The following is a 25,903-nucleotide window of genomic DNA, read 5'->3' on the forward strand; positions in this document are numbered from 1 at the left end:
GGGCCCCAAAATATAGAAAACAAATGAAAGCAAATAGCATAGGACCTACCCTGTCTGCCCAGTGCCCATCCATAGTATCTACAATCTTTAGCTCTCCTTACTCTGTCTTATACCCAGGTGAGAAAAAACTGCGGGGGAGGAGCACGCCTAAGCAGCTTCCGGACGCCAGAGGGCGTGCAGCCTAGGACGGCGTCTACTCTTTGGCAGCGGCCTCTCTAGCCGTGCTTTGCTCTCGGTGCTCCCCTTGCTGCGTCTCTCCTCCGTCACTTCCGGTGCCGCTCCATTGTGCCGGAGGAGAAGATGGCGGCGCGGGCGGGATTCCAGTCGGTGACTCCGGGCGGCGGTGGAGGAGGGGGAGGCGCTGCACTGGGGTCGAGCACGACGGGGCCTGCTGTCCGCATGGGACCGGCGCCCGGTCAGGGCCTCTACCGCTCCCCCATGCCGGGCGCCGCTTATCCGGTGAGCGACGAGGGGGCGGAGAGGTTAAAAGAGGATTAGAAAGGAAAGTAGGAGGGGCAACCGGTGGAGGGCGCCCCGCTGCCTGGCCGGGAGGGGGAGGGAAGAGACGTATTGGGAAGGGAACTTGCCTATCATAGTCCGATAGTATTGGAAGCACAATTCTCTGGACCGGGTTTATTTCATTTTATTTTGCTTAAGGGTTACAAATTAGCGCTCGTGTCGCGTTATAGAGCCCCGGGCGCTAATGATCACCACATCTTGAAACCCAAGCTGCAAGGGCTAATTCAAGGATATTAAGTGCCAAAGCAAACCTTGAGCCTTACACCCCCTCGATTAACTTTCGGGTTCTTAAACTCCTCTGGTCCCTGAGATTTTTGACTACTTAATCATAACGGTAATAATCAGCCCAACAACTACCACTCCCATATTACTTACTATGGGAACATTGGGTACTAATGGGTTAATGGAGTAGATGAATTATTTGAAAATTGCCCTGCTGGGAAAAGTACAGGCTGATGGTTCTTTGAGTTCATGTACCTGACAGGACCTGTTGTTTGGCTTTAAGTCAGTTGCTTTTTGCTGCCCTAAGTGACCTCATAGTCTACCTAATGATTAAACAGGCCTTGCTTTCATGAGCTGGGTCAAACACCAGAGTGGGCTTAAGCATAATGTCTGGTCCTGAGAGACGCATCTTGAGTTCATTTGTTTTTTATTTATTTAATGTGGGTTTATTTTTTTGTAGTTTATTTTTCCATACATAGGTGAGTGCAACATAACATAAATTCCATACATGAATAAAATAAAACTAAAGTAAATTATAAATCAGGCATAAGTGGTCAATATTCAAAAGATTCATGTGCTTAACCTTTCAAACAACACTAAAACAAAGGGATACGCCATTAAATAATCAGCAGATTGAATACAAGTCATAGAAAGTATGTTTTCACATAGTGCCTAAGTGGAATCTGTTGCTAGAGGATGTGGTCAAGGCAACTAACATAGCAGGGTTCAAAAGAGGTTTGACAAGTTCTTGAAGAAAGGGTCTCTTGAAATGAGCTATGAGAAATTGATCCTCTATTTTTGGAATCTGCTGGGAACTTAGGCAGTTCACTGGCAGTGAAAGAACTCATAGAACTTGGTCTGACTCAGCATGTCATCTCATTTTATGACCTGCATCTCATTGTCAAATAACAAACCAGGGTGCTAAATGCAAAATACCAAAGAGGACCTAAAGGTCTTTCTGTATACCCAATGGACTGGAAACAGTGTGTGTCTTCTGGGGATCTAAAATATAAGATACCAAATTTATCCAGAAAAACACCAGGAGAAATTCTGAGAGTAATAACTCCTTTACAGGTCAAAGGCTATTCCTACAGGTGGATAAGTTTCTCAGTCATTGAAAATCTGCTTATAGTTTGAGTTTTAATTTTTCTTTTTTTTTTTGTATATATATATATTAGAGCATACCCTGTGCTCCAATTCTCCGATAAATCCTAGTAAATACATAAATACTTACTCACACCCAAGTCATACACTTTGAACAGTACATAGAAAAAAAGAAAATTTTAATATCAAACAATAAGGAGATTTTCAATAACTTGGAAACTTAGCCACCTCTGGGAATAGCCTTTGACCTATAAAGGTGGAATTCTGCTTGGGTGAGTTATTACTCTGAGAATTTCTCCAGGTGTTTTACTGGATATATTTGGTATCTTATATTTTAGATGCCCAGAAGACATACACTGTTTCCAGTTGATTGGGTGTAGAGAAAGTCCTTTAGGTCCTCTTTGATATTTTGCATTTAGCACCCTGGTTTATTTGATTATTAATATACCAGTGGTAGTGTTGGGAATTATACATATAGGTTGCTGCATCTCATTGTGACACACATACACGTGTATCCCAACCTGGTAAGGGTTGATTATCCATTGTCCAGACAATTCAGTCTGGTGAAAGGAGAGCTGTGTCTCTGATCCCTTCTCATTTTGACAGGTTATCTTATAGCACCTGTATTCAGCATTATTTGTTTAAGGATAACTATTTAAATCTGGTTGGGAAAAAATCACCACCCTGAAGATAACCAGATAACTTTATTCAGTTAACATTAACCATTGATTTACCAGCTCCACAGACTTCACAGATTGTTTTTTGACTATCTAGTTAAAGATAACCAAATATTCCACCCAATGAAGAAAGTGACCTTGAAGGACCTGCTACCAAGGGAAGAATACAGAAGGACTTTCTATTGTGGGCATTTTAATATTGATTGCCTAATCATTATTAATGAAGTCCTAACTGCATGATCATAATTTAAAAAAAAATGCATCCAACTGTAAGACATCTAGAAGAAACAAAACAAATGACAACTCACTGGAACAACAAAAAAAACACTATACAAAAACAACTGTGTTTCTTTTAAGTTCTGAAAGTGGGATTCTTAAATTTATTTATTTGGATCACACCATTTCAGTAAGGGTCATGCATTTGATGTATCACCTCTCTGCTACTAGCAAAGCGGTTTACATATTCAGGCACTGTCTGTCTTTCTAGTGGGCTCACTAAGTGATTGTACCTGGGGCAGTGGAGGTTTGTGACTTGCCCAGGGTCACAAGGAGCTGCAGTGGGAGTCAAAACTAGTTCCTTAGGTTCTCAGCCCACTGCACTAACCATTAGGCTACTCCTATACAGTTGTAGCTAGATAAGTTATATTCAAGTATACTAGGTATTTCCTTGACCCAAAGGACTTGCATTCTAATTCTATATCAGTGGCTATCAAGGGTTATGTGACTTGCCCAAGATCACAAGGAGCAGCAGGGATTTAACACATTTCAGCAAAAGTCCACGCTTTTTTTTTTTTGCAGATGTTTGCTTTGTATTTTTTTTTTTTGGGGGGGGGGCACGTGTTCCTTTTTATATTTGCAGTAATCTAAATGTTTGGACAATATATCTGTTTTAGAATCATGTTAGCAATCTGACTGCAAGCTGAATGCACTTTTTTTTTTTTTTTTTGCTTGAAATATACTAGTTTTGCAATGAGTGTTCAGGAAATGTTCAGTCAGACCCTGGTTTTCAGAGGTACAAGGGGCATCATGAATGAAGCCTTTATAAGATAGCAAAACAGTGCTCTTCTAAAAGGGGGCCTTGTCCATTTTTGTGCGGTATTTCAGCTATTTCATAGCCTCTATGAACTAAAGTCGTAGAAAAAAAAATCAGGCCATATCCATACCTAACCAATTCTGCTATCTGGTGTAGATGTGGCTCGGTTTTTGTTCTAAGTCTTTAGGCCAAAGAGGTATGAATCAGTGCATAGCTGAAGTAGGCAAAAGTGGATATGACCTGAATTTGCTCTGAAAGGCTCAAATGTAAGGTGCAATGGTACCAAACATTTATTGCAAACTGGAAGAAATTAATCCTAAAATGCAAATATATAATGATTTGATTCTTAAGAGTTCCAGTATTTTGCCATTGCTTTATTGCCCAGAAGGGTATGGGAATTGCCCCAGGTTGAGGGAATAGGGAAGTGGAAAGAAGCCCCAAATATTGACTGACCCTCATGTCTGCAAATCACTTTTTTCCTTTCAGGCTTGTCTTTTCTTTCCTTCTGTCCCCAAATGTTATGAGTCATTTTGCAGTAAAGCATTGTACTCTATATAGCTAATACTTTACTTTTTTTAAGCAATGGGATAGTTGGTGTAGTACAAGTACTGAGAGCTAATGTGGACCAGCCTGGGATAGGACATTTCCTGCTCTCCACTTCATAAGAATAGCTATACTGGGTCAGACCAATGGTCTATCTAGCCTAGTATCCTTCTTCCAGCAGTGTCCGGTTCAGGTCACAAGTACCTGACAGAATCTCAAATAGTAGCAAGATTCATGCTACTGATCCCAGGGATAAACAGTGGCTTTCCCCATGTCTATCTAGTTATGGGACAAAAGCAACAAACATGACTTGGAGCAATCTCAGTTTGGGATTAGATGACAAGATTTGTGAAAATACTTCCTGAATTTGACTGTGATTTTGTTTTTAATGTATAAGCAAATGTGGATAATGATGAGTTAGTTGATATATTGTATTTGGATTTTCAGAACACATTTTACTCCTGAGGGGAATTCTAGGCATGATATTTGAAAATTCTGGGCCGTTTATTTGTAGTGTTTTTGCACAGAATCTCCTCATCCTAAGACCTGAAATTCCTTCCTTCCATTTCCATCTTCAACCTCCAGCCTCCCCAGTTCCATCTCTCACTCGAACTGCAGTTTTCTCTCTTCAGCTCTCAGCAAGTCCCCTAATTGTGCCCCCAAAATCTTCTCCAACATGCAATACCCAAACTCTCATTTTCCCTCCCAGGCACATACCCCTACCTCTTATTCTTCTTTCCAGCAGGCATACACCTCCACCTCTAATTCTTTCTCCTCCTCTCCCCAGTTATCATTGTGTCTCTCCCCCGCCCTCCCCATGGCACACCCTCAGTCTTTGTCTCTTCCCACACTAGTGACACACACTCAGCTTTCATTGCCCCCCCCCATCTCCATTGTACAACCTCACCTTTCTCTGCCCTCTCCCCAAAATCCCAGTGGCGCACACTCAACTGTTGCTGCTCCCCACCAAACCCCAGAGCATGCTCTGTTGCTCTTCCCCCCACCCACATTCCCAGTGGCGCACTCACTTTGCTCTACCTCCCTTCCAACCCTCCCCATGGTAATCTGACTTTGTTCTGCCTTCCCTCCAACCCTCCCCATTGCACAAACTCACCTTGTTCTCTGCCCCACCCCCATGGCAGACTCACCCTGCTCTGCCCCCCCTCTATGAAACACTCGCTCTGCCCCCACTCTCCCCAATGGCACATTCACCTTTGCTCCCCCATGGCACATTCACCTTTCTTTGCCCCCCCCCCTCCCAATGGCACATTCACCATTGTTTGCCCCCACCCCCAGTTGTACACTCGAGTAGATGATGCTGGTTCTTCCCCTGCCCCACAGAGATGGCAGGAGGAGGAGGAAGTGAACTGCTGCATGGTTCACTTCCTCCTCCTCCTGTCTTCAATCTCTTCAGGGGAGGTAGACTGGGGAGAGATCTGATTGCAGCAGCATTGCAGAATTACACAATAAGTGCAGAATTCTGTGCAAATTCTGCACTGTCCAGTTGTGCAGAATTCTCCCAGAAGTAACATTTAGTCCATCATAAAATGCCTCAGGAACTTAGTCATGGGATAGGAGGCAATGTTTTACTGTGGGTTAGAAACTGGCTCAGAGAACAGAAATGAAGAGTAGGACTATATAGTTATCCATATGGAAAGGGGTCTAAACTGGGGTCTGTGCTGTTCAACATATTCAGAAATTATCTGGAGATAGGCGTGACATGTCTCATCCGCAACTTTGATCACGTCACAATAGTTGTCAAAGGTAAAGTTTTCAAATGGTTTTCTTCTTTTCTTCGTGATCGTTCTTTTTCAGTCACCAAATCGGGCCTGACCACCTCCATTTACTCATTACACTGTGGCGTCTCTCGGGGATCCCTTTTTGTCTCCTCTTAAACATATTCGAGAGTCCCTTGGCAAATTTGATTCAATCCCATGGTATTTCTACCTATTTCTACACTGATGATATTCTCTTAGGTCCCGATGTTCAAAAGCAAATGCGGGTGCTACAGGCCATTAGCACTGGACTAGCGCCCGCATTTGCTACCGCTGAATGTTGAGAGCCGACGAGTACATGAGACAACGAGCTTGTCATCTCCCAGTGCAATGACCATGCAAATGCATTCTAATCAGCTCACCCCCTATTCTCAATGCTTAGCAGACTGTGTGCCAAACAAGGGTGCTCTTGCCACTGAAGACTCTACACCAACTTGGAGTGGGCGTTAAGGTTGTCAGCGGCAAGTTCTGTCTGCTGGGAGGACTAGGAACAATGCAGTGGCCACGTAACCTTTCATATCCATAACAACCCCCACTGACAGGCTCCACCCCCTTCTGTGCCCACACTTCCTGAACACTGCCTCTTTACCTACATTATCAGCACCCACACTGCACCAACCCTGTACCTGGCGCTGCTCAGCAGTAACAGGAGAGAACTCCAGGAGGTATTCCTCTTCAGTTTGCAGTCTCCTTGAACAGGCTCAGCCCTTACCCCCCCCCCCCCCCCCTGCATTCCTAACAGCAAAACAAATCTAACTTTTTTTCTTCGCCTCAGAGAAACTGGCACCTCTTCCTTTTCCTCCTCCTTCCTTCCTTCTGGCGACGTGCTGAAAATCACTGCTTAACACGCAACTCTTCAGAGCATGCAGCAGACACTGGCCTCCCGCTAAACTCTCACATACTCAACGCTAACAACATATCTAAATTTGCATGTTATTACTGTTGAGCATTTGGGAGTTCCTTCGCCACACTATTGTGGCAGTATTTTTCCAGCGCTGATTAGAACAGCACTAGAGTTTTGAGTATCTGGCCCTTAGGCTTTTATGTAGATGATACTCAGATTGACATTAAGCCCCTTTGAGTTTTTCCCAGTGCAAACAAAACAACTGTGTGTCTGATTACAGTGTGCTGCGGTGGCTAAGAAAGCAAATAGAATATTAGGTGTTATTAGGAAAGGAATGAAAAACAAAAATGAGGACATTATAATTCCTTTGTATCACTCCATGGTGCGTCCGCACCTTTGTTCAGTTTTGGTTAGTGCATCTCATAAAAGATATAGTGGAATTAGAAAAGGTACAGAGAAGGGCGACAAAAATGATAAAGGGGATGGGACGACTTCCCTGTGAGGAAAGGCTAAAGCGACTAGGGCTCTTCAGCTTGGAGAAAAGATGGCTGAGGGGAGATATGATAGAGATATATAAAATAATGAGTGGAGTGGAACGGGTAGACGTGAATTGCTTGTTTACTCTTTCCAAAAATACTAGGACAAGGGGGCACACAATAACACTACAAAGCAGTAAATTTAAAACAAATCTGAGAAAATATTTCTTCACTCAATGTGTAATTAAGCTCTGGAATTCGTTGCCAGAGAATGTAGTAAAAGTGGTTAGCTTAGCGGGGTTTAAAAAAGGTTTAGACGGCTTCCTAGAGGAAAAGTTCTGTAGACCATTATTAAAATGGACTTGGGGAAAATCCACAGCTTATTTCTAGAATAAGCTGCATAAAATGTACTGTTTTGAGATCTTGCCAGGTCCTTGTGCCCTGATTGGCCATTGTTGGAAACAGGATGCTGGCCTTGATGAACCTTCGGTCTGTTCCCCCGATTCCAATTTTATTTGATACCTTCCAATTTAATCTTTTCATTATTTAGGGTTCACTCTTGACTCTCACTTAATATTCTGTCAGCAAATTTTAACCGCCCTGAGATCTGGCCTTTTCACTCTACATCAGCTGTGTTCGGAGCTGATGTACATCAGAGTTACTTAGATGTTGAAGCCCTACATATGCTGTATCATGCTTACGTGAGTTCTCGCTTAGACTGCTGTAGTGCCATTTAACGCTGGTATATCTCAAACTAATTTAAAGCAATTCCAGTCATTGCAGAACTTGGCTGCCCATTTCTTTTTAGAGCTAAATGTAGGGATCTTGTTATCCCTTTATTTTTAAGATTACATTAGTGTCCCATTCAAGGATAAAATGTAAAATACTTGCCTTTTTTTCCCAGAACCGTGCATAACAGGACCCCAGACTTTTATCATCTCTGACAATTCCCTATGTTCCTCCTCGTCTTTTACGCTTTCTCTGTGATCACAGACTTGTTCTCCCAGACCCCTCAGAAGCTTGGTGGGAATCAACAAGAAACAGGGCATTGTTTTTTCTAGCCCCTAGCCTTTAGAATAGTTTACCATTACATCTACGGTCAGAAGTGTCATACAAAGCATTTAGAGCAGGGGTTCTCAACCCAGTCCTTGGGACACACCCAGCCGGTTAGGTTTTCAGGATATCCTGAGAGAGATTTGCATACAATGGAGAGTAGTGCATTCAAATGTATCATGCATATTCATTGTGGGTATCCTGAAAACCTGACTGGCCGGGTGTGTCCTGAGGACTGGATTGAGAACCCCTGATTTAGAGCAAACCTAAAATCTCATTTACTCTGGCATTTTGATAACTCTTGAGGCTCTGTATGTAATAGGATAGAGTGGTACCAATGGTCTCACAGGAGTTCTTTGCTGGAAGGAGAGCAGAGGATGTGGAGAGCTAATGGCAGTGGCAAATGCTTGTAAAAAAGGAAGACAGGTATGCAAATCTATCATATATATTCATTAGGGATGTACTGAAAACCTGACTGACTTGTGGTCCTCCAGCACTGGTTTGAGAATCACTGGACTAGAAAAGACTGGGCATCTAACTGGCAGATGAAATGTTAAATGGACAAGTACAAAGTGATGCACATATGGAAGAATAATCCCAACTACTGGTACAGAATGCTGAGTTCTGAAGTGGGAGTCCCCACTCAAGAAAAAGATCTTGGAGTCATTGTGTGTGAGACCCTGAAATTTTCAGCCAATGTGATGCAGGTGCTGAAATACCAAATAGACTATTAGGAAATGTTCATAAAGGGATGGAGAACAAAACTGCCAATATCATCATCCATGTTATTGTGGGTCTAATTATGTTTCTTTTGTTTGCAGCGCCCCGGGATGTTACCAGGCAATCGTATGACCCCACAGGGGCCCTCCATGGGTCCCCCCGGTTATGGCGGGAGTCCTGCAGCCAGACCAGGCATGGCCCAATCAGGGCTGGATCAGTCCCGTAAGAGACCAGCTCCACAACAGATTCAGCAGGTCCAGCAGCAGACGGCCCAAAATCGCAACCACAGGTAAAGAGTGACTGGCTTTGCTGTGTACACAGGCTACTGCCAGCAGTCATGTCACACTGGATTAAAATACAGTGCACTATTTGAGATTTCTGTGCTGCAAGTAGGGACATTTACTTTAAATTGTTCCATGAAGGCAAGTTTCTGCCTGAATTGTTTTCTTTTTTGTACATTCTCATGTTATGTTCTTCCTGGGGGTGTTTCTGCACAGTTCAAGATTTTAAGAATTTGGCACAGCATACAGTGGCCAATAAAGAGACGGAACTGGCCAGATCCCTGACCTACATGAACTAAAAGGCTATGCCAGCGATTCCTTCAGCATCAACCCATGCAGTGGCGGTATCTTCTGCCTATGGAAAGTAATTAAACTCTGGAATTCGTTTCCAGAGAATGTGGTAAAAGCAATTAGCATGGTTTAAAAAAAGGTTTGGATAATTTCCTAAAAGAAAAATCCATAAGCCATTGTTAGGATGGACTTGGGAAAACCCGCTGCTTATAAGCAGCATAAACTCTGACTTTTCTGGGATCTTTACAGGCACTTGTGACCTGGATTGGCCACTGTTGGAAACAGGATACTAGGCTTGATGGACCTTTGGTCTGTCCCAGTATGGAGACACTTATGTTCTTACCTGTGTGGGTTAGGATGGGGGGGCCTACGGGAGCCTCTCCTGCAGGAAGGAGACTGTGAGCAGTGTCTCCTCTAAGGAGGGAGGGGGAGAAACCTCTGTAGGGGGTGCCCTACTGTTGTGCATATGACCTTTCCAAGTGAGGAGGGGAGAGCTGTCCTCATTTCGTGATGATTGTAGCATTCTCCCTGTCCTACCATTCTCACAACACCTTGATTTAGTGCCAAGGGAGCCAAGAGCTGTCTTTCTTATTCTTTTCATCTTTATTCTTCTGGTTTATCTTGAGTTTCAGCTGTTGTCTATCTGTCCATTTCATTTCTCTCCTCCCCTTTCATTTTTTTGGTTTGTGTCCTATCCTTTCTGCCTCCACATCCTCCTGTAATACGTTTGTTAGGATTTGATAAAACCGCCCTTATTATTTATTTATTGCATTTGTACCCCATGTTTTCCCACCTATTTGCAGGCTCAGTGTGGCTTACATAGTACTGTCAAAGGCGTTTGCCCAGTCGGTGGATAACAAATACCAAGGCGTTTGCCCAGTCGGTGGATAACAAATACAAAGTTGTATAGTGATCGTGTGAGGTATAAGGTATTACAGTTGCAAATCAGAGCAATATACAATAAATAGTCAATAAAAACAAGGAAAAGAATTCCATAAAAATAGGACAGAGTAGCATTCAAACAGATACAAACACCTTTCCCCATTCTTAGCACCTCACTACCACTGATCTTTCGTTTCTTTCTTTCCCAGTAGCTCCGTCTTACCTCATCTTCCTTCTGCCCCATTAGCTCTCTCCATCCTCTGCCGCTCCTTCTCTTTTCTTTTCCTAGGATGTTGCCTGCTGCATCAGGTAACTGAACGATTTCTTGCAGATGCCAGTTCTGTCTTGTCTGTGCCAACACCACAAGCAGTTCAAAACTTGCCCTGGTGCCTGCAATCAGCAGCAGGACGTTCCAGCCCATAAATTGCTAGTATAGATGAGACAGAGGTGCCAGCAGCTGCAGGAAGGGCTCTCCCACCGCTCCTACACAGTCTGATATATGACACACCTGGTCGCTGGAAGAATGTTGCATGGCTATGCAAATGCACAATCTAGAAAAGGGGTTCTCAACCCAGTCCTCGGGATACACTCATGTTTTCAGGATATCCACAATGAATGTGCATGAGATAAATTTGCATATAATACCTCCATTGTATTTAAATCTTCCTCCTGCTTATTCATTGTGGGTATCCTGAAAACCCGACTGGCTGGGTGTGTCCCGGGAATTGGGTTGAGAACCCCTGCCGTAGAAGAAACACTGCAGTGAGCATGAGGTGTGCTCAGCACAGCACGGATGTTTCAAGCCTAGGATGAGAGAGAGAAGGGTCAAGCTGTGCTGCTGGAGGGAGGCCGAGGGATGGGCAGCCTGGAAGACAGAAGACATTCGAAGGGGAAGAATGCTCAGATGGGCCCAAGGAGGAATGAGTGCTTCAGATTGGGAGGGGAAGTTTTGTGGGGGTGGGAGACATATTCTGTATTGAATTTTCACCAGTTAATAGTTGTAAGGCATTCTTTACAAAGTACTGAGGATGCCTGTTTCTCTGCTGGATTCTATTCATGTCCTACATCAGCTGATGTGTAACTTTCTTGGCATTGGGAAATTAGATACATAAGTAAATAAGAGTATTGAAAAGCATGCCGCAAGGAGTACATCTTTCCAGTCTTTGCCACTCAGTATTTGTCTGGATTATGCAGACCCCTGTATTGAGGTCATTGCTGCATGTGAGGAGAGAGCCTCTTGGATGCTGTGGGGCTTCCTGTTACCTCAGGAGCATTAATTTGAGAAGCTGGTGCTATTAACTCCTCATATAGTTTTCATTCTGGGTCAGACAGTAATACGAGAGAATCCAATCAGTTCCAGGACACCACTCTTTGAAAGGGGATGTGGGAAGGGGTGCTCAAGCAGTTGGATGCCTGAAGTGAGGCATAAGGTGGTTTCTGTGCCTAAGCACCCAAAAGGGATGCATTAGTACACCTTTTTTGCTTCAATTCTATCTTCCCTATCATCAAGCCGATCAATCCATAGACTGGTGGGTTGTGTCCATCTATCAGCAGGTGGAGATAGAGAGCAATCTTTTGCCTCCCTATATGTGGTCATGTGCTGCCGGAAATTCCCCAGTATGTTCTCTATCTCAGCAGGTGGTGGTCACACACAGCAGCAGCTCTGGCTAGGTCTCCAAGCCTAATTTTTAGGTTTTGTTGAGTACCTGGGGTTGAGGGCTCTTCGTGAGCAAGTGCAAACCTGGTGGTGCCAGGCCCCTCCTTTTCTCCCCCCTCCCGCTGGCTCTGTTTAAAAAAAAAAAAAAAAAATGTTAACGTTCAACAGGACGTCCATTTGCAGCTGCTCACTGGAACAAGTCATCGCTGCTCGGAGCAAGAAGCAGGTAATTTTTACCTTTTACTAGCGGGCAGGGGGTTCCCCGAACGGTCTCCACATGGCTATGGCCGCGAATGGCAAGGGCGCGAAAAGATGCTCCCCGGAACGCGTTCGCACGCCTAGCGGGGAAACGGGGGGGGGGGGGGTCGAAGGTAGAGTCGGCCTTTATGGGCGCCCTTTCGGAACCGGGAGAGTTCACCGGTTTTTCCTCCGGCGCGGCGGCCTTTCCCGTCTTAGGTGCCCATCCCCCGCTGGCCGCCCTCTCGGTCGTGACCGGCCACGCGGCTCGGTCGGCTTCTTCTTGGGCCGCCCTCGAGATGGGAGACGTTAACAACTTAGTCGCCCTTGAATCGAGCAACAGTAAGAAGTCGGCGAAATTAAAACGCCCTTCCCGCGTGGCTCCTTCTCGGAGTTTCGCGCTGGACACCATTTTGGACGCGCAACACGCCTCTCCCCCGCTACTGGGAGCGCAGATGGAGGGCGCCTCTAGTGTCGCGGCACAGGCTGCAAAAATGCACAGACTGGGGGGTTTCTCCCCTGAGTTCATTTTGCTGCTGCATCAAGCCTTTCTTATGCAGAACACTGCCCCTGCCCACCCCTCTGATCGGGGCGATGAGGCCTCTATGCTTAAGCGCCCTCGGGTGGATCTATTACTGGCTAAATCCAGAGGTCAATATTCCATCCTCATTCTTCTTGATCTTTCCGCTGCTTTTGACACTGTCGATCACAGCATACTTCTCGATACCCTGTCCTCACTTGGATTCCAGGGCTCTGTCCTTTCCTGGTTCTCTTCCTACCTCTCCCTCCGCACCTTTAGTGTTCACTCTGGTGGATCCTCTTCTACTTCTATCCCTCTGCCTGTCGGTGTACCTCAGGGTTCTGTTCTTGGTCCCCTCCTCTTTTCTATCTACACTTCTTCCCTTGGTTCATTAATCTCATCCCATGGCTTTTCCTACCACCTCTATGCTGATGACTCCCAAATCTACCTTTCTACCCCTGATATCTCACCTTGCATCCAAACCAAAGTTTCAGCGTGCTTGTCTGACATTGCTGCCTGGATGTCTCAACGCCACCTGAAATTAAATATGACCAAAACCGAGCTTCTCATTTTCCCCCCCAAACCCACCTCCCCGCTCCCCCCGTTTTCTATTTCTGTTGATGGCTCTCTCATTCTCCCTGTCTCCTCAGCTCGAAACCTTGGGGTCATCTTTGACTCTTCTCTCTCCTTCTCTGCTCATATCCAGCAGACCGCCAAGACCTGTCGTTTCTTTCTTTACAACATCCGTAAAATCCGCCCCTTTCTTTCCGAGCACTCTACCAAAACCCTCATCCACACCCTTGTCACCTCTCGTTTAGACTACTGCAATCTGCTTCTTGCTGGCCTCCCACTTAGTCACCTCTCCCCTCTCCAGTCTGTTCAAAACTCTGCTGCCCGTCTCATCTTCCGCCAGGGTCGCTTTACTCATACTACCCCTCTCCTCAAGACCCTTCACTGGCTCCCTATCCGTTTTCGCATCCTGTTCAAACTTCTTCTACTAACCTATAAATGTATTCACTCTGCTGCTCCCCAGTATCTCTCCACACTCGTCCTTCCCTACACCCCTTCCCGTGCACTCCGCTCCATGGATAAATCCTTCTTATCTGTTCCCTTCTCCACTACTGCCAACTCCAGACTTCGCGCCTTCTATCTCGCTGCACCCTACGCCTGGAATAAACTTCCTGAGCCCCTACGTCTTGCCCCATCCTTGGCCACCTTTAAATCTAGACTGAAAACCCACCTCTTTAACATTGCTTTTGACTCGTAACCACTTGTAACCACTCGCCTCCACCTACCCTCCTCTCTTCCTTCCCGTTCACATTAATTGATTTGATTTGCTTACTTTATTTATTTTTTGTCTATTAGATTGTAAGCTCTTTGAGCAGGGACTGTCTTTCTTCTATGTTTGTACAGCGCTGCGTATGCCTTGTAGCGCTATAGAAATGCTAAATAGTAGTAGTAGTAGTAGTAGGGACTCGGTCTCCTCTGATGTGGATGACGGCAGCGTGTCTGAGTTCTCCCAGAGATCCTTAGCGGAATCGATGGAAGAGACTGATCCTCGCTCGGATGGAGCGGACGACCCCTCTGCAGCGCGGCTTTTTCGTTCAGAGGATTTGCCCAACCTGCTTGTGCAGGCCATGAGCATTTTGAAGATTGCCTCTCCGGAGGAAGGCTCTCTCTCAGCCTCTACTGGCTCCGCCATTATGCTGGGAACGAAGCGCCCGCCTAGAACCTTCCACGTTCATGAAGCCATGCAGACCTTAATTTCAGCGCAATGGGATGCCCCTGAGGCGAGCCTGAAAGTAGCCAGGGCTATGTCCCGTCTGTACCCCTTTCCTGAGGGGGAACGGGAAGCCTTTGTCTGGCCCACGGTAGATTCCTAATCACTGCCGTGACTTAGAAAACGGCGCTGCCGGTGGAAGGTGGCACTGCCCTGAAGGACGCCCAAGACAGGAGAATGGAGGCGGCCTTAAAGTCGTCCTTTGAGGCGGCCGCTCTGAGTTTGCAAGCCTCGGTTTGCGGCTCCTACGTGGCTAGGGCATGCCTGACTGTTTTGCAGCGGGCTTCCCCCTCGGACCCTTCCTGGAGGGCGGAATGGCCGACCCTGGAGTAGGGTTTGGCCTACTTGGCAGACTTGCTGTATGATGTTTTGAGAGCCTCGGCCAAGGGCATGGCTCAGACAGTCTCTGCGCGGCGGTGGCTCTGGCTTAAGCACTGGTCGGCTGACCATGCCTCTAAATCTCGCCTAGCCAAGTTGCCTTTTAAAGGCAAGCTGCTCTTTGGGGACGAGCTGGACAAGATTGTGACGGAGCTCGGCACGTCCAAGGGCAAGAAGTTGCTGGAGGTCAGGACTCAGGCCGGCAGTGCCCGTCCTGGTCCCTCTAAGGGACGATTCCAGGAAGCCCGTCGGTATCGCCCGGGCAAGTCGGCCTCCTCTGCCTCCACTTCCTTCAAACGGAACTTCTCCCCCAAGCAGCATTCCTTTCGTAGGGACCGCCGTCCCGGAGGTTCGTCCTCCGGCCCGCCCCCAGGGTCGCGTACCCAACGACGGGGACCTGGTCCATGGCCCAGTGCAGATAGGAGGAAGGTTGTCCTCGTTTCTGGGTGAGTGGACCAGGGTAACTTCAGACGCTTGGGTTCTGGAAGTCATCAGAGACGGCTACAAGCTAGAGTTCTGCCGACCCCTAAGAGACGGGTTTGTAAACTCTCCTTGCAAGTCTCAGGTCAAAGCAGCTGCCGTGCAGCAGACTTTAAGCAACCTGATCCGCCTGGGCGCGGTGGTCCCGGTGCCAGTAGATCAGCTTGACAAGGGGCGCTACTCCATTTACTTTGTGGTGCCAAAGAAAGAAGGATCTGCTCGGCCTATTCTTGACCTCAAAGGAGTCAATCAGGCCTTGAAAGTTTGGCACTTCCGGATGGAGACCGTCCGCTCCGTAATAGCTACGGTGAAAAAGTGAGAATTCCTGGCCTCCCTGGACATCAAGGAAGCTTACCTACATATTCCCATCTGGCCGCCTCATCAGCGCTTTCTGCGCTTTGCAGTGCTGGGCCAACACTTCCAGTTCAGAGCCCTCCCGTTCGGGCTGGCTACGGCTCCGCGGACCTTCTCCAAAGTAATGGTGGTCATCGCAGCCTTCCTCCGCAAGGAGGGAGTGCAAGTCCATCCCTATCTGGACGACTGGCTGATCCGAGCCCCTTCCTATGCAGAGTGCGGGAGAGCTACAGACAGGGTCATTGCTCTTCTGAGCTCCCTGTGATGAATCATCAACTGGGAGAAAAGCCAGCTGCGCCCGACTCAGTCTCTGGAGTATCTGGGAATTCGATTCGACACCCAAGTGGGCAGAGTGTTCCTGCCGGACAACCGGAGCGTCAAGCTTCAGACCCAGGTGGGCCATTTCCTAGCCTCCTCTACTCTTCGGGCTTGGGACTATGTGTAGCTGTTGGGCTCCATGACGGCCACGATGGAGGTAGTGCCCTGGGCCAGGGCTCATATGAGACCATTACAGCACTCTCTTCTGCGACGGTGGACTCCAGTCTCGGAGGATTACGCCGTATGCCTTCCTTTGGATCCAGCGGTGTGAAAGACGCTGAGCTGGTGGCTGAGGCCAGGCAACCTGTCCGCAGGAATGCCTCTTACGACCCCGGAGTGGGTTGTTGTCACGACGGACGCCTGCTTGACGGACAGGGGAACCCACTGCCTGGGACGGACAGCGCAGGGGCTCTGGTCTCCTGCAGAGTCGAAATGGTCTATCAACCTCCTGGAGCTCCAAGCCATTCGGTTGGCGCTTCTAGAGTTTCTCCCAGTACTGGTGCTGAGGCCTGTATGGGTTCTGTCGGACAATGCCATGGCTGTGGCCTATGTCAATCACCAGGGAGGTACCAGGAGCGCCCTGCTAGCCAAGGAGACCATGAAGCTATGCCTGTGGGCAGAAGCGAATCTGGAACAGTTGTCGGCGGCCCACATTGCGGGAGTCATGAATGTCAAGGCGGACTTTCTCAGTTGCCGTACCTTGGATCCAGGAGAGTGGCAACTGTCTACTCGGGCGTTCTTGGACATCACGAAACGCTGGGGCTGGCCGAGCCTGGATCTGATGGCGTCCTCGGCCAATTGCCAAGTGCCGCGTTTTTTCAGCAGAGGACGGGACCCTCGATCTCTGGGAGTCGATGCTCTTCTCCAGCTTTGGCTGGCACAGGAGCTTCTCTACGTGTTCCCGCCCTGGCCCATGATGGGCAGGGTGCTAGGCCGGGTGGCAAAGCATCCGGGCCGGGTGATCCTGGTAGGTCCGGATTGGCCCAGACGTCCCTGGTATGCGGACTTGGTCAGACTCTCGGTGAATGGCCCTCTGCGGTTGCCAGCCGAGCGGGGCCTCTTACATCAGGGTCCCGTGGTGATGGAGGATCCCTCCCCCTTTGGTCTTACGGCCTGGCTATTGAGCGGAAGCGGCTGAGGAAGAAGGGCTTCTCAGACAAGGTCATCGCCACTATGCTGAGAGTGAGAAAGCGCTCTACTTCCACCACTTACGCCAGGGTTTGGCGTGCCTTTGCGTCGTGGTGCGAGGCAGGCTCTATATCGCCCTTCACTGCTCCAATATCTTCAGTGTTGGCGTTCCTGCAAGAGGGGCTGGAGAAAGGCCTGTCGCTCAGTTCGCTGAAAGTCCAGGTGGCGGCTCTAGCTTGCTTCAGGGGTCCTCTGAAGGGGGCTTCCCAGCCGGATGTGGTACGCTTTCTCAAAGGAGTTAATCACCTGCGCCCCCCTCTGCACTCGATAGTGCCTACGTGGAATCTCAATCTGGTACTACGGACCTTGCAGAAACGCCCTTCGAGCCCTTGCCAAGGGCATCGCTGAAGGACCTGACGTTGAAAGCAGTCTTCCTGATGGCTATCACATCAGCCAGAAGAGTTTCCGAGCTCCAGGCGCTCTCGTGTAGAGAATCGTTCCTGTGATTCACTGAGGCAGGAGTATCGATTCGCCTAGTGCCTTCCTTCCTGCCCAAGATTGTTTCTCGATTCCATGTGAATCAGCAGCTTTACCTACCCTCCTTTCGTAGGGAGGATTACCCAGAGGAGTACCCTGCGCTCAAATACCTGGATGTTAGACGGGTCATCATCAGATACTTGGAAGTGACCAATGATTTCCGGAAGTTGGATCATCTGTTCGTGCTGTTCGCAGGCCCTCGGAAGGGTCTGCAGGCATCTAAGCCTACAGTGGCACGTTGGGTCACGGAGACGATCGCGTCAGCTTATGTGGCGGCGGGGAAGATTCCGCCTATTCAGCTGAAGGCGCACTCTACTAGAGCACAAGCAGCCTTGATGGCGGAGTCCAGATCTGTCTCCTTGGAAGAGATTTGCAGAGCGGCTACTTGGTCGTCGGCTCATACCTTCTCACGACATTACCGCTTGGATGTGGCTGCTCGGGCCGAGGCCCAGTTTGGGGCTTCAGTGTTGCGTTCAGGGATTTCCATGTCCCGCCCTGGGTGAGTACTGCTTCAGTACATCCCACCAGTCTATGGATTGATCGGCTTGATGATAGGGAAGGTAAAATTATGTATCATACCTGATAATTTTCTTTCCCTTAATCATAGCCGATCAATCCATAGCCCCTCCCAGATATATCTGTATTGTTTGTGTTCTGGTTATATTTCAGGTTCAAGTTCAGTCTTCATTTCCTGTTCACGAGGACTTCGTGTTCAAGTTCTTCCAATTGAAGTCTCTTGGAGTTGAGACGATTTTGTGTTACAGTGAGCTGCTGCTTCCTCTCCCCCCGTTTCGGCGGTGGCTGGATTGAAAACTAAATTATGCCGGCGCTCCCTCCCGCTTCGTGCGGCTGTAGGATAGCTTTGTATCCCTCCCGCTTCGGCGGTGTTAGGGTAAGCCAGCTCCTCCCGCGGTTGCGGTAGCAGGATAAGCCAGTTCCCCCCGCGTCGGCGGGTGTGGTTTCCCGCCCACCGCCCCGGCGGTGGTGCGCTGGAATATTTCCCCTCCCCCGCTTCGGCGGTGGTGAGCTGGGCAGAGTGTCCCTTTGTGGGTGTAATTCTCTAAGTGCTGAGTCCTGCGGATGGAGCTTTGATATCGACATACTGGGGAATTTCCGGCAGCACATGACCACATATAGGGAGGCAAAAGATTGCTCTCTATCTCCACCTGCTGGTAGATGGACACAACCCACCAGTCTATGGATTGATCGGCTATGATTAAGGGAAAGAAAATTATCAGGTATGATACATAATTTTACCTTTTTGTTAGACTAGCTTAATATATTTCTTGACTGGCTTTCAGGAGCTGACATTTCCTTTCTCAGGTCAGAACAAAATGAGCTAAAGATGGCAAAAAACAGAAAATATAAGCTTCAAAAAGCTGGTCACCTTATTTATTTTGGATTTAGTTTTTTAATTTTATTTCTGTGCATTCAGGTGGACTAATGTGGCTACCACAATCCTTCCTTATCTTCAGGAAGAGACTAAAAACCTTTCTCTTCCCAAAGACTGCTTCATAATAATCCATTGACTTCTACATCCTAATATCATCCAATATCCTTTCTTATAACGTTTTTGGTCTCACGCGTTACACCAGTGGTCTCTAATTGTTCTCATACCTCACACTAACATTATCACTTTTGTCTCACCTAGAACGTAAACAGCACTGAACCCTGGAAAGGGGATATTAGTGGTATACAAGAATTGAATTGATTTGATTTATCTCATGTCCACTGACTTTCCCTAGTCCCTGCCACACTGGCTTTATCCCTTCCACCTGGTCAATAAACTATTCTGAAACCTTTGTTTAGTTTCTTTCTTGTTTTCTTTATTCATTTGTCTGGGTTTCTGATTTTAATTGATCTAACCTTTATTCAAGTTTCCTGTTCCCCGTTTGATTTTTAAATTTCCTTCTTCTATTCTTTGAGTTTTAAATTTGCTTCTCTCTTCCTTTCCATTAGATTTTTCGGTCCTGTTGCCATCTTTCTTCTTTTGCATAATTCATTACTACGTCATCCCATGCATTTTCTTTATCTTTATCCTATCTTGTCTTTTGTTCTCCTTACACACTCCTGCTTCCCCACCTCACTTACCTTTTCCCCTCATCTCTTTTCCTCCTTCCTTATCTCTCTTGTCACTCTCCTCTTCCACCTCCATCGCTTTAGCACCCTTACCTCTCTTTACCACTCCTTCCCCCCTCCTTCAACCTCTTTCTTCTTGCTTTCTCCTCTCCAGCTTCCCACCCTCCTTCCTCTTCTCATGCATTCCCCTTCACCCAGTTTTCTCCTCTTCTTCCCTCACGTCCCTTTCGTACCTTCCTCTTTCTTCCTTCTTACTCCCTCTTTCCTATCTCCATAGCCAGCTATATGAGCCACAGGGAACCAGCACATGCAGTGCCACCGGTCTCCCCCGGTCCCCTCAATCTCTTACCCAGGTACTTGGGTTTTGAAATGGGAAGCATTCCAGTAGACAGAAGAGGGGACTGTGAAGATCACTAGCATTGTGCTTGCTCCGAGTCTTCCCTTCCCACCCCCCCACCCCCAACTCTATGTATGTTGCTTATGTGACTCCTTTTCTGCCTGGTTGAGACCAAAGTGATGGCTAGCACAATGGCGTGGTTTTTAAGGGGGGCAGCATGTGCCTGTACCTTCAAATATTTCATGCCTCAGGTGACTGCCTCTCCTTGCCAAATCATAGAAGCACCCTTAGATGTGGTGAAGAAATAAAACCTTAAGGAAGGTTAAGACTTAAAGACTTAACCTTCCTTAAGGTTTTATTTCTTTCCACTGATTGCTGGGGGGGGGGGGGGGGGTTAAATTCCCAGGAACAATAGCTGGGCTAGAAAAAGCCAGCTGAATCTCACCTTGGCCTGCCCTCTTGAGGAAACCCATGTAGGGGTATGTTGGCTCTTCTCATGTGGGCTGTTGCTGTGTGGTTGGTGAAGATTCTAGCAGGGTCACTACCTGAAAGGTTAAACTTTACTGTCTTTCTATTTCAAACAGTGCAAAAAAAAAGAAGATGGCTGACAAGATTCTCCCTCAGAGGGTGAGTTGGTTCCTTTAGTTCATTCTGACACCTTTAAAATTATTTTCTAAAGAATCCTTTACAAAAACAAACCGGTGTCCCCCTAACCATAAATCACAGCCAGTGGATGAGATATCTTGTTTGACTCCTGAAGCAGGTGCAGTTAGCACTGAAATGCAGGACTATGTCTAGTCTTTGGAACTGATTTTTTGTGTAAACCTACTGTTTGGATAGACAATCTACCCCCTACCACTTTTCTTTTTTCGTACACTAAAGAAACCTTTACCATTTATTTATTTATGTATTGGATTTGATATACCATCATTATTTAGATAATTTATAGTCCACAAAGCCACAATTCTGGGTGGATAGCTTCTATAAATACATAATTAAAAACACACATATAAAATCATTACCAACTCTACAAAATATAAAAATGTACAGATAAGTAAATATACAGTAACACCCATATCTAGCTCCTATTAAAAAAAAAAAAAGTCATTGATCTCTTGTTTGACTGGCTTTTGTCTTTCCATAGATCCGTGAGCTGGTTCCAGAATCTCAGGCCTACATGGATTTGTTAGCATTTGAGAGGAAATTGGACCAGACCATTATGCGGAAGCGGCTGGATATCCAGGAGGCCCTGAAGAGGCCCATCAAGGTAAGAGCAAGGACAGGGAAGGGAGAGGTATGTTTGGGGAAATCTCTGGTTATTGGTGGGTGTCCTAGGGAACTAGTAATCATAGGGATTCTAAATTATATCAGTTGTTTGTCAGGGATGGAACGGACTTGGCCTTTCCCCTGCATTTGTTTTGTGGGTAAAGGGGGGGGAGATTCAGCATTGGGAGTAGATGGTTGATGCACACACCAGTCTAATATAGCCCTAATGCTCCTCCTGTACTTCTCGCTGCACCCAGAAATATTCTGCTCCTCATGTTCCCCTCCTGCAGCCATCTCATTGCTTTCTCCCACCTCTCTGCAACCCCTCTGCTGGTGCCACAGGCCCTGTCATTCAACGGTGTCCCTGGCCTGTCTTAGCATCAGAGAGGATCTGACTGGATTGTTGAAAACCTGGCTAACTGGATTATCTGCATTGTTTATTTATGGGATACTTTTTTTCTTGCAGCAAAAAAGGAAGCTACGGATTTTTATCTCAAACACCTTTAATCCTGCTAAGTCTGATGCTGAGGATGGGGAGGGGACAGTGGCATCATGGGAGCTTCGTGTGGAAGGACGGCTCCTTGAGGATGTACGTTCAAGGCCTGTCATTACTTTGAGACAAACAAAATGTATTGTTGGGGAGGTCCTTTATTCTTGGAATAATCTGACCGTACCACGGTCTCAGGTTAAATTATAGGGCAGGGAGTGGGTCCAGTGGTAGATATGCTACGGCCTGGGGCAGAAACTTTTGAAAGGGAATCCTCCAGCCCAGTATTACTTGTGTCTCCTTTTGGCATGGGGACCCAGGGAAACTGCCCTGGTTACGATCCTCTAATGCCAGTTCTGGCAGGGGGATTGAGGGTAATCTTTGAATTCTCAGCTCTCTACGTCTCCTTGGAGGGTCACTATTAATACTGAAGAGCAGGGAGAAGGTTGCCATCTGATCAGCCATGATATCCATCCATGGAGTATGCTAACACCTTTGGGCTGGCCACTCGGAGAGCAGTCATTATTAGGACATAGGTATGTGCCAGTAGAACTTGGAAGCTAATTTTTCATTATAGACTATTCTAAATAAAATGGCCACTTCATTAGCTTGCTTTACTTTGTATGTTGGCATAATTGTTTGTTTGTTTTTTTAATTGAATTAAAAATGCTGACAGGAAATTTGTAATGTTAGTAAAACCTGTCCAGACTTAACCACCTCAGTTCCCCAAACTTAAGTTTTCCATATGTGATATGTTACAGCTTGCTTGTTGTGACTTTATTACTATGCTGTATGAATCTAGTACAGAGGCTTGGTAAGTACTTTGAAGCTGGTTGGCTGATGTGACTGTGTATTTGTAATTGTCGTCTTTTTTTTTTCCTATAGACAGCCTTGACTAAATATGATGCCACAAAACAGAAAAGGAAGTTCTCCTCTTTCTTCAAATCTCTGGTGATCGAGCTTGACAAGGACCTGTATGGCCCAGACAATCACTTAGTGGAGGTATGTGGTGAGATATGGATTACTTTGGCAGTGCCTGAAGGAGAGCATCCTGATGTGCTGAAGTGAAAGGGAGATGATGTCGTTGCAAGGTGTTCTGGTGGGGTCTCACAGAATCCCTTTCTTTGTGTGAACTATTCCTTGAATAGCCATACAATAGATGGCAGAAAAAGAACATACAACCTATCCAGTCTGCCCTTCTAAACCAAAATACCTGAAGTTATGTGATTCAAAGAAGCTCCACAACAGCAATATTCATGCGGTTGGTTCAGTAGCAATGCTGCACACAGAAATGCAGAGGGACCCTGGATCATTTCCCAGAGCAGGCCTCTGCACCTGGGGATGCTGTAGCCACTGTATTGATAACTGATCCCCTGGTGGCTGGACTTAGGGACCATAATTTTGGAGTTTCTGAAGGAGCTTTGTGTGGCCCCTGGCTGAGGGCCATACTGAAATATCTGTGATTGTTACATTGGGTGGGGGGAGTGGTATAAACACAGTAAATGATGGCAAATAATGACCTGCACGGTCTATCCAGTCTGCCCAGCATGGTGGCCAGAGCCGCACCTGCCACTCTGCAGTTCCCAGTTGCCCATACTTAAATGCTGATTGTCAGGTCTCCACCCTACCAACCATATAGGCAGCCAAATATGATGCAGTCTTGGTTATAACCACATATCATCCCCAAGAATTGCTGACCGTATTCAACTTACCAGTCAAGATGTCATCCTCCCCACCCCCCCCCCCCCCCCCCCCCCCCCCCCCCCATGTTACACAGCACCCTTGCTCACACCCTGTGACAATAAAGTGAGCGACGATGCTGGAGTTCGCTATTTGCAGGACATAGACCGTGGATTTGGCTAATCTTTTTTCAGTCTTTTGCCATTTTCGGGAGTAGAGGGAAAGTCCTGGTGTAGGTGAAAATTATCTTGGTACGGGTTTTAGTTGAACTGGAGGCATAAAGGAGTGGGGCAAACAGCTGGGGGCCTTCCTGGAATTGCTATAATTGCCTGAGATTTGTGTTCGTTTTGTCTCAGTATCCAAGAGATATGCTGCAGCTAGAGTGCTGCATGATGCCTGACGTGGATGTGTACCTCAATTGATGCATGAGAGTGTCAAGTCTGGGAGCACAGATGTAGCTACAGAAATGTCTGGGTGTTGGTGTGAGCACTTTCTTAAGGTGCAGTACTGGAATTACACATTTATTTAATATTCCGCCAATTTAAAAATAACTAAGTGGTTTACATAAAATCAGTATGTACAAGCAGGGATTATAAAGGAAAACTACAGATAGAGGCCTAGTTACAGATTTAAAATATGCAGGGAGATAGGAATTAAATTATTCTAAACCACATGAGGAAGGGGAGCGGTCAAAAGCATAAATGGACAGGATGCATCAAGGGCTCTGAAACTTGGGGGCTGCACAGCAGGCGATAAGTAAATAGTTGACCTATAGGAAAGCTTTAGTGAAGAAATAAGCCTTAAGTAAAGCTTTAAACCTTGTAAGAGACACCTCTGAACGTAAGTGAAGAGGAATAGCGTTCCAAAGGAAGAGTACTGCCACAGTAAAACATGAAGTGTGTGCCAGATGAGAACGAATACGAGGGTGGGATGGTATGACAAATAAGTGTTGCTGACATGAGTAAAAGGTCTTTGTTGGGGAATAAGGAATAAAGAAACTGTGACAAGCCCAGACAAAGATTTTGAAAAGCAAGTAGAATAATATATTGAATGTGATAAGTAACTGGAAGCCAGTGTACCTTCTTGAGAAAAGGAGTAGCACTGAAATTTAGAGACACCATTAATCAACTTAACTGCAATATTCTGGACCAATTGGAGACAGATTTGGTCCTGAGGAACTCCAAACAAAACAAAGTTATCAATTGTCAATATGCAATAGAACCAAAGAGTGAACCAATAAACGGAGAGAGGAAGTATCAAAGAAAGGTCATGCTAAGCGAATCTGTCTTAACGAAAAGAAGGATTTCTTAACTGTTATGGAATGTGAATAGTAAAGATTAAGCAATTATCAATAGTTACTCCAAGAATTTGAACTTCATTGTTAAGTGAAACCATGATACCTTGAATTTTTGGGAGAGTCAAAACATGAGGTAAACCTGGGAAGGGAAAAAAAACCCATAGCAGTGGTTTTAGATGGGTTCAATTTCAATGTATTTTGAGCAATCCAGTCTGCAATTTTGGGGTGTTAGCTCCTTTTTTGTTGCTTTTTTTTTTTTTGGGGGGGGGGGGGGGGGGAGGAAGAAGTATTTTGAAATGATCATTTATAAAGCACCATTAATGTACTTGGCATAATACCCATACTATGGAACCTGCGTTATCCAATAGGAAGAGCTGCCGTCCTCCCAGGCATAGCCCAAACAGTAGGATGGGTCACTCTAAAAAAAAAAAAAAAAAAATGAAAACCATTCAATCAAAGTCCAAACACAACAGAGGACCAGAATGGCAACTAACAAACACAGAAACCCAAATAAACATCAACTAACAAAGATGACCACAGTCACACTACCAGAGGATAACTACCTACCAATATCAGTGGGTTACATTAATGCCAGATCAGTGGTAATCAAATCAGAAACAATAAAAGACTAGATAACCGACAAAGACCTCTGTCTGGTTTTCCTCAACGAAACATGGATCCATAACAAGAAGACCCTATTATTCTGGATCTATGTCTGCCAGGCTTTAAAATCTTGCACTAGACCAGAAACGGGAAAAGAGGCAGGGTAATTGTACTGATCTACAGATCCTTTCTATCAGTAGAAGCCATAGTGGAATCTATAACACTGCAAGCAGAAATCGCCTCAATTAAAATCAAGGACCAAACTCAATCAGTTGTGTTGCATCCTGTTCTACAGACCCCCAGGAAACTGGAAAGCAACTCAAACAAACTTCATGAAGTTTATAT

At 46.3% G+C, this 25,903-nt stretch overlaps 1 protein-coding gene across 2 annotated transcripts in view; it reads left to right on the forward strand.

The window, feature by feature from the left end:
- The first annotated feature begins 294 nt into the window (after window positions 1-294).
- Window positions 295-25,903, forward strand: part of SMARCD1 (SWI/SNF related, matrix associated, actin dependent regulator of chromatin, subfamily d, member 1) — a 42,870-nt gene continuing 17,261 nt past the window's right edge. For both annotated transcript variants that reach the window (XM_030198227.1, XM_030198229.1), the window contains exons 1-6: window positions 295-459; window positions 9,068-9,255; window positions 20,810-20,852; window positions 21,370-21,492; window positions 21,958-22,080; window positions 22,864-22,980. In XM_030198227.1, coding sequence (XP_030054087.1) covers window positions 301-459; window positions 9,068-9,255; window positions 20,810-20,852; window positions 21,370-21,492; window positions 21,958-22,080; window positions 22,864-22,980 — 753 coding nt within the window. In that variant the 5' untranslated portion in view covers window positions 295-300. The remainder of the gene's footprint in view (window positions 460-9,067; window positions 9,256-20,809; window positions 20,853-21,369; window positions 21,493-21,957; window positions 22,081-22,863; window positions 22,981-25,903) is intronic.

Source organism: Microcaecilia unicolor, chromosome 3 (assembly GCF_901765095.1).
Source record: "Microcaecilia unicolor chromosome 3, aMicUni1.1, whole genome shotgun sequence".
Classification (NCBI taxonomy): domain Eukaryota; kingdom Metazoa; phylum Chordata; class Amphibia; order Gymnophiona; family Siphonopidae; genus Microcaecilia; species Microcaecilia unicolor.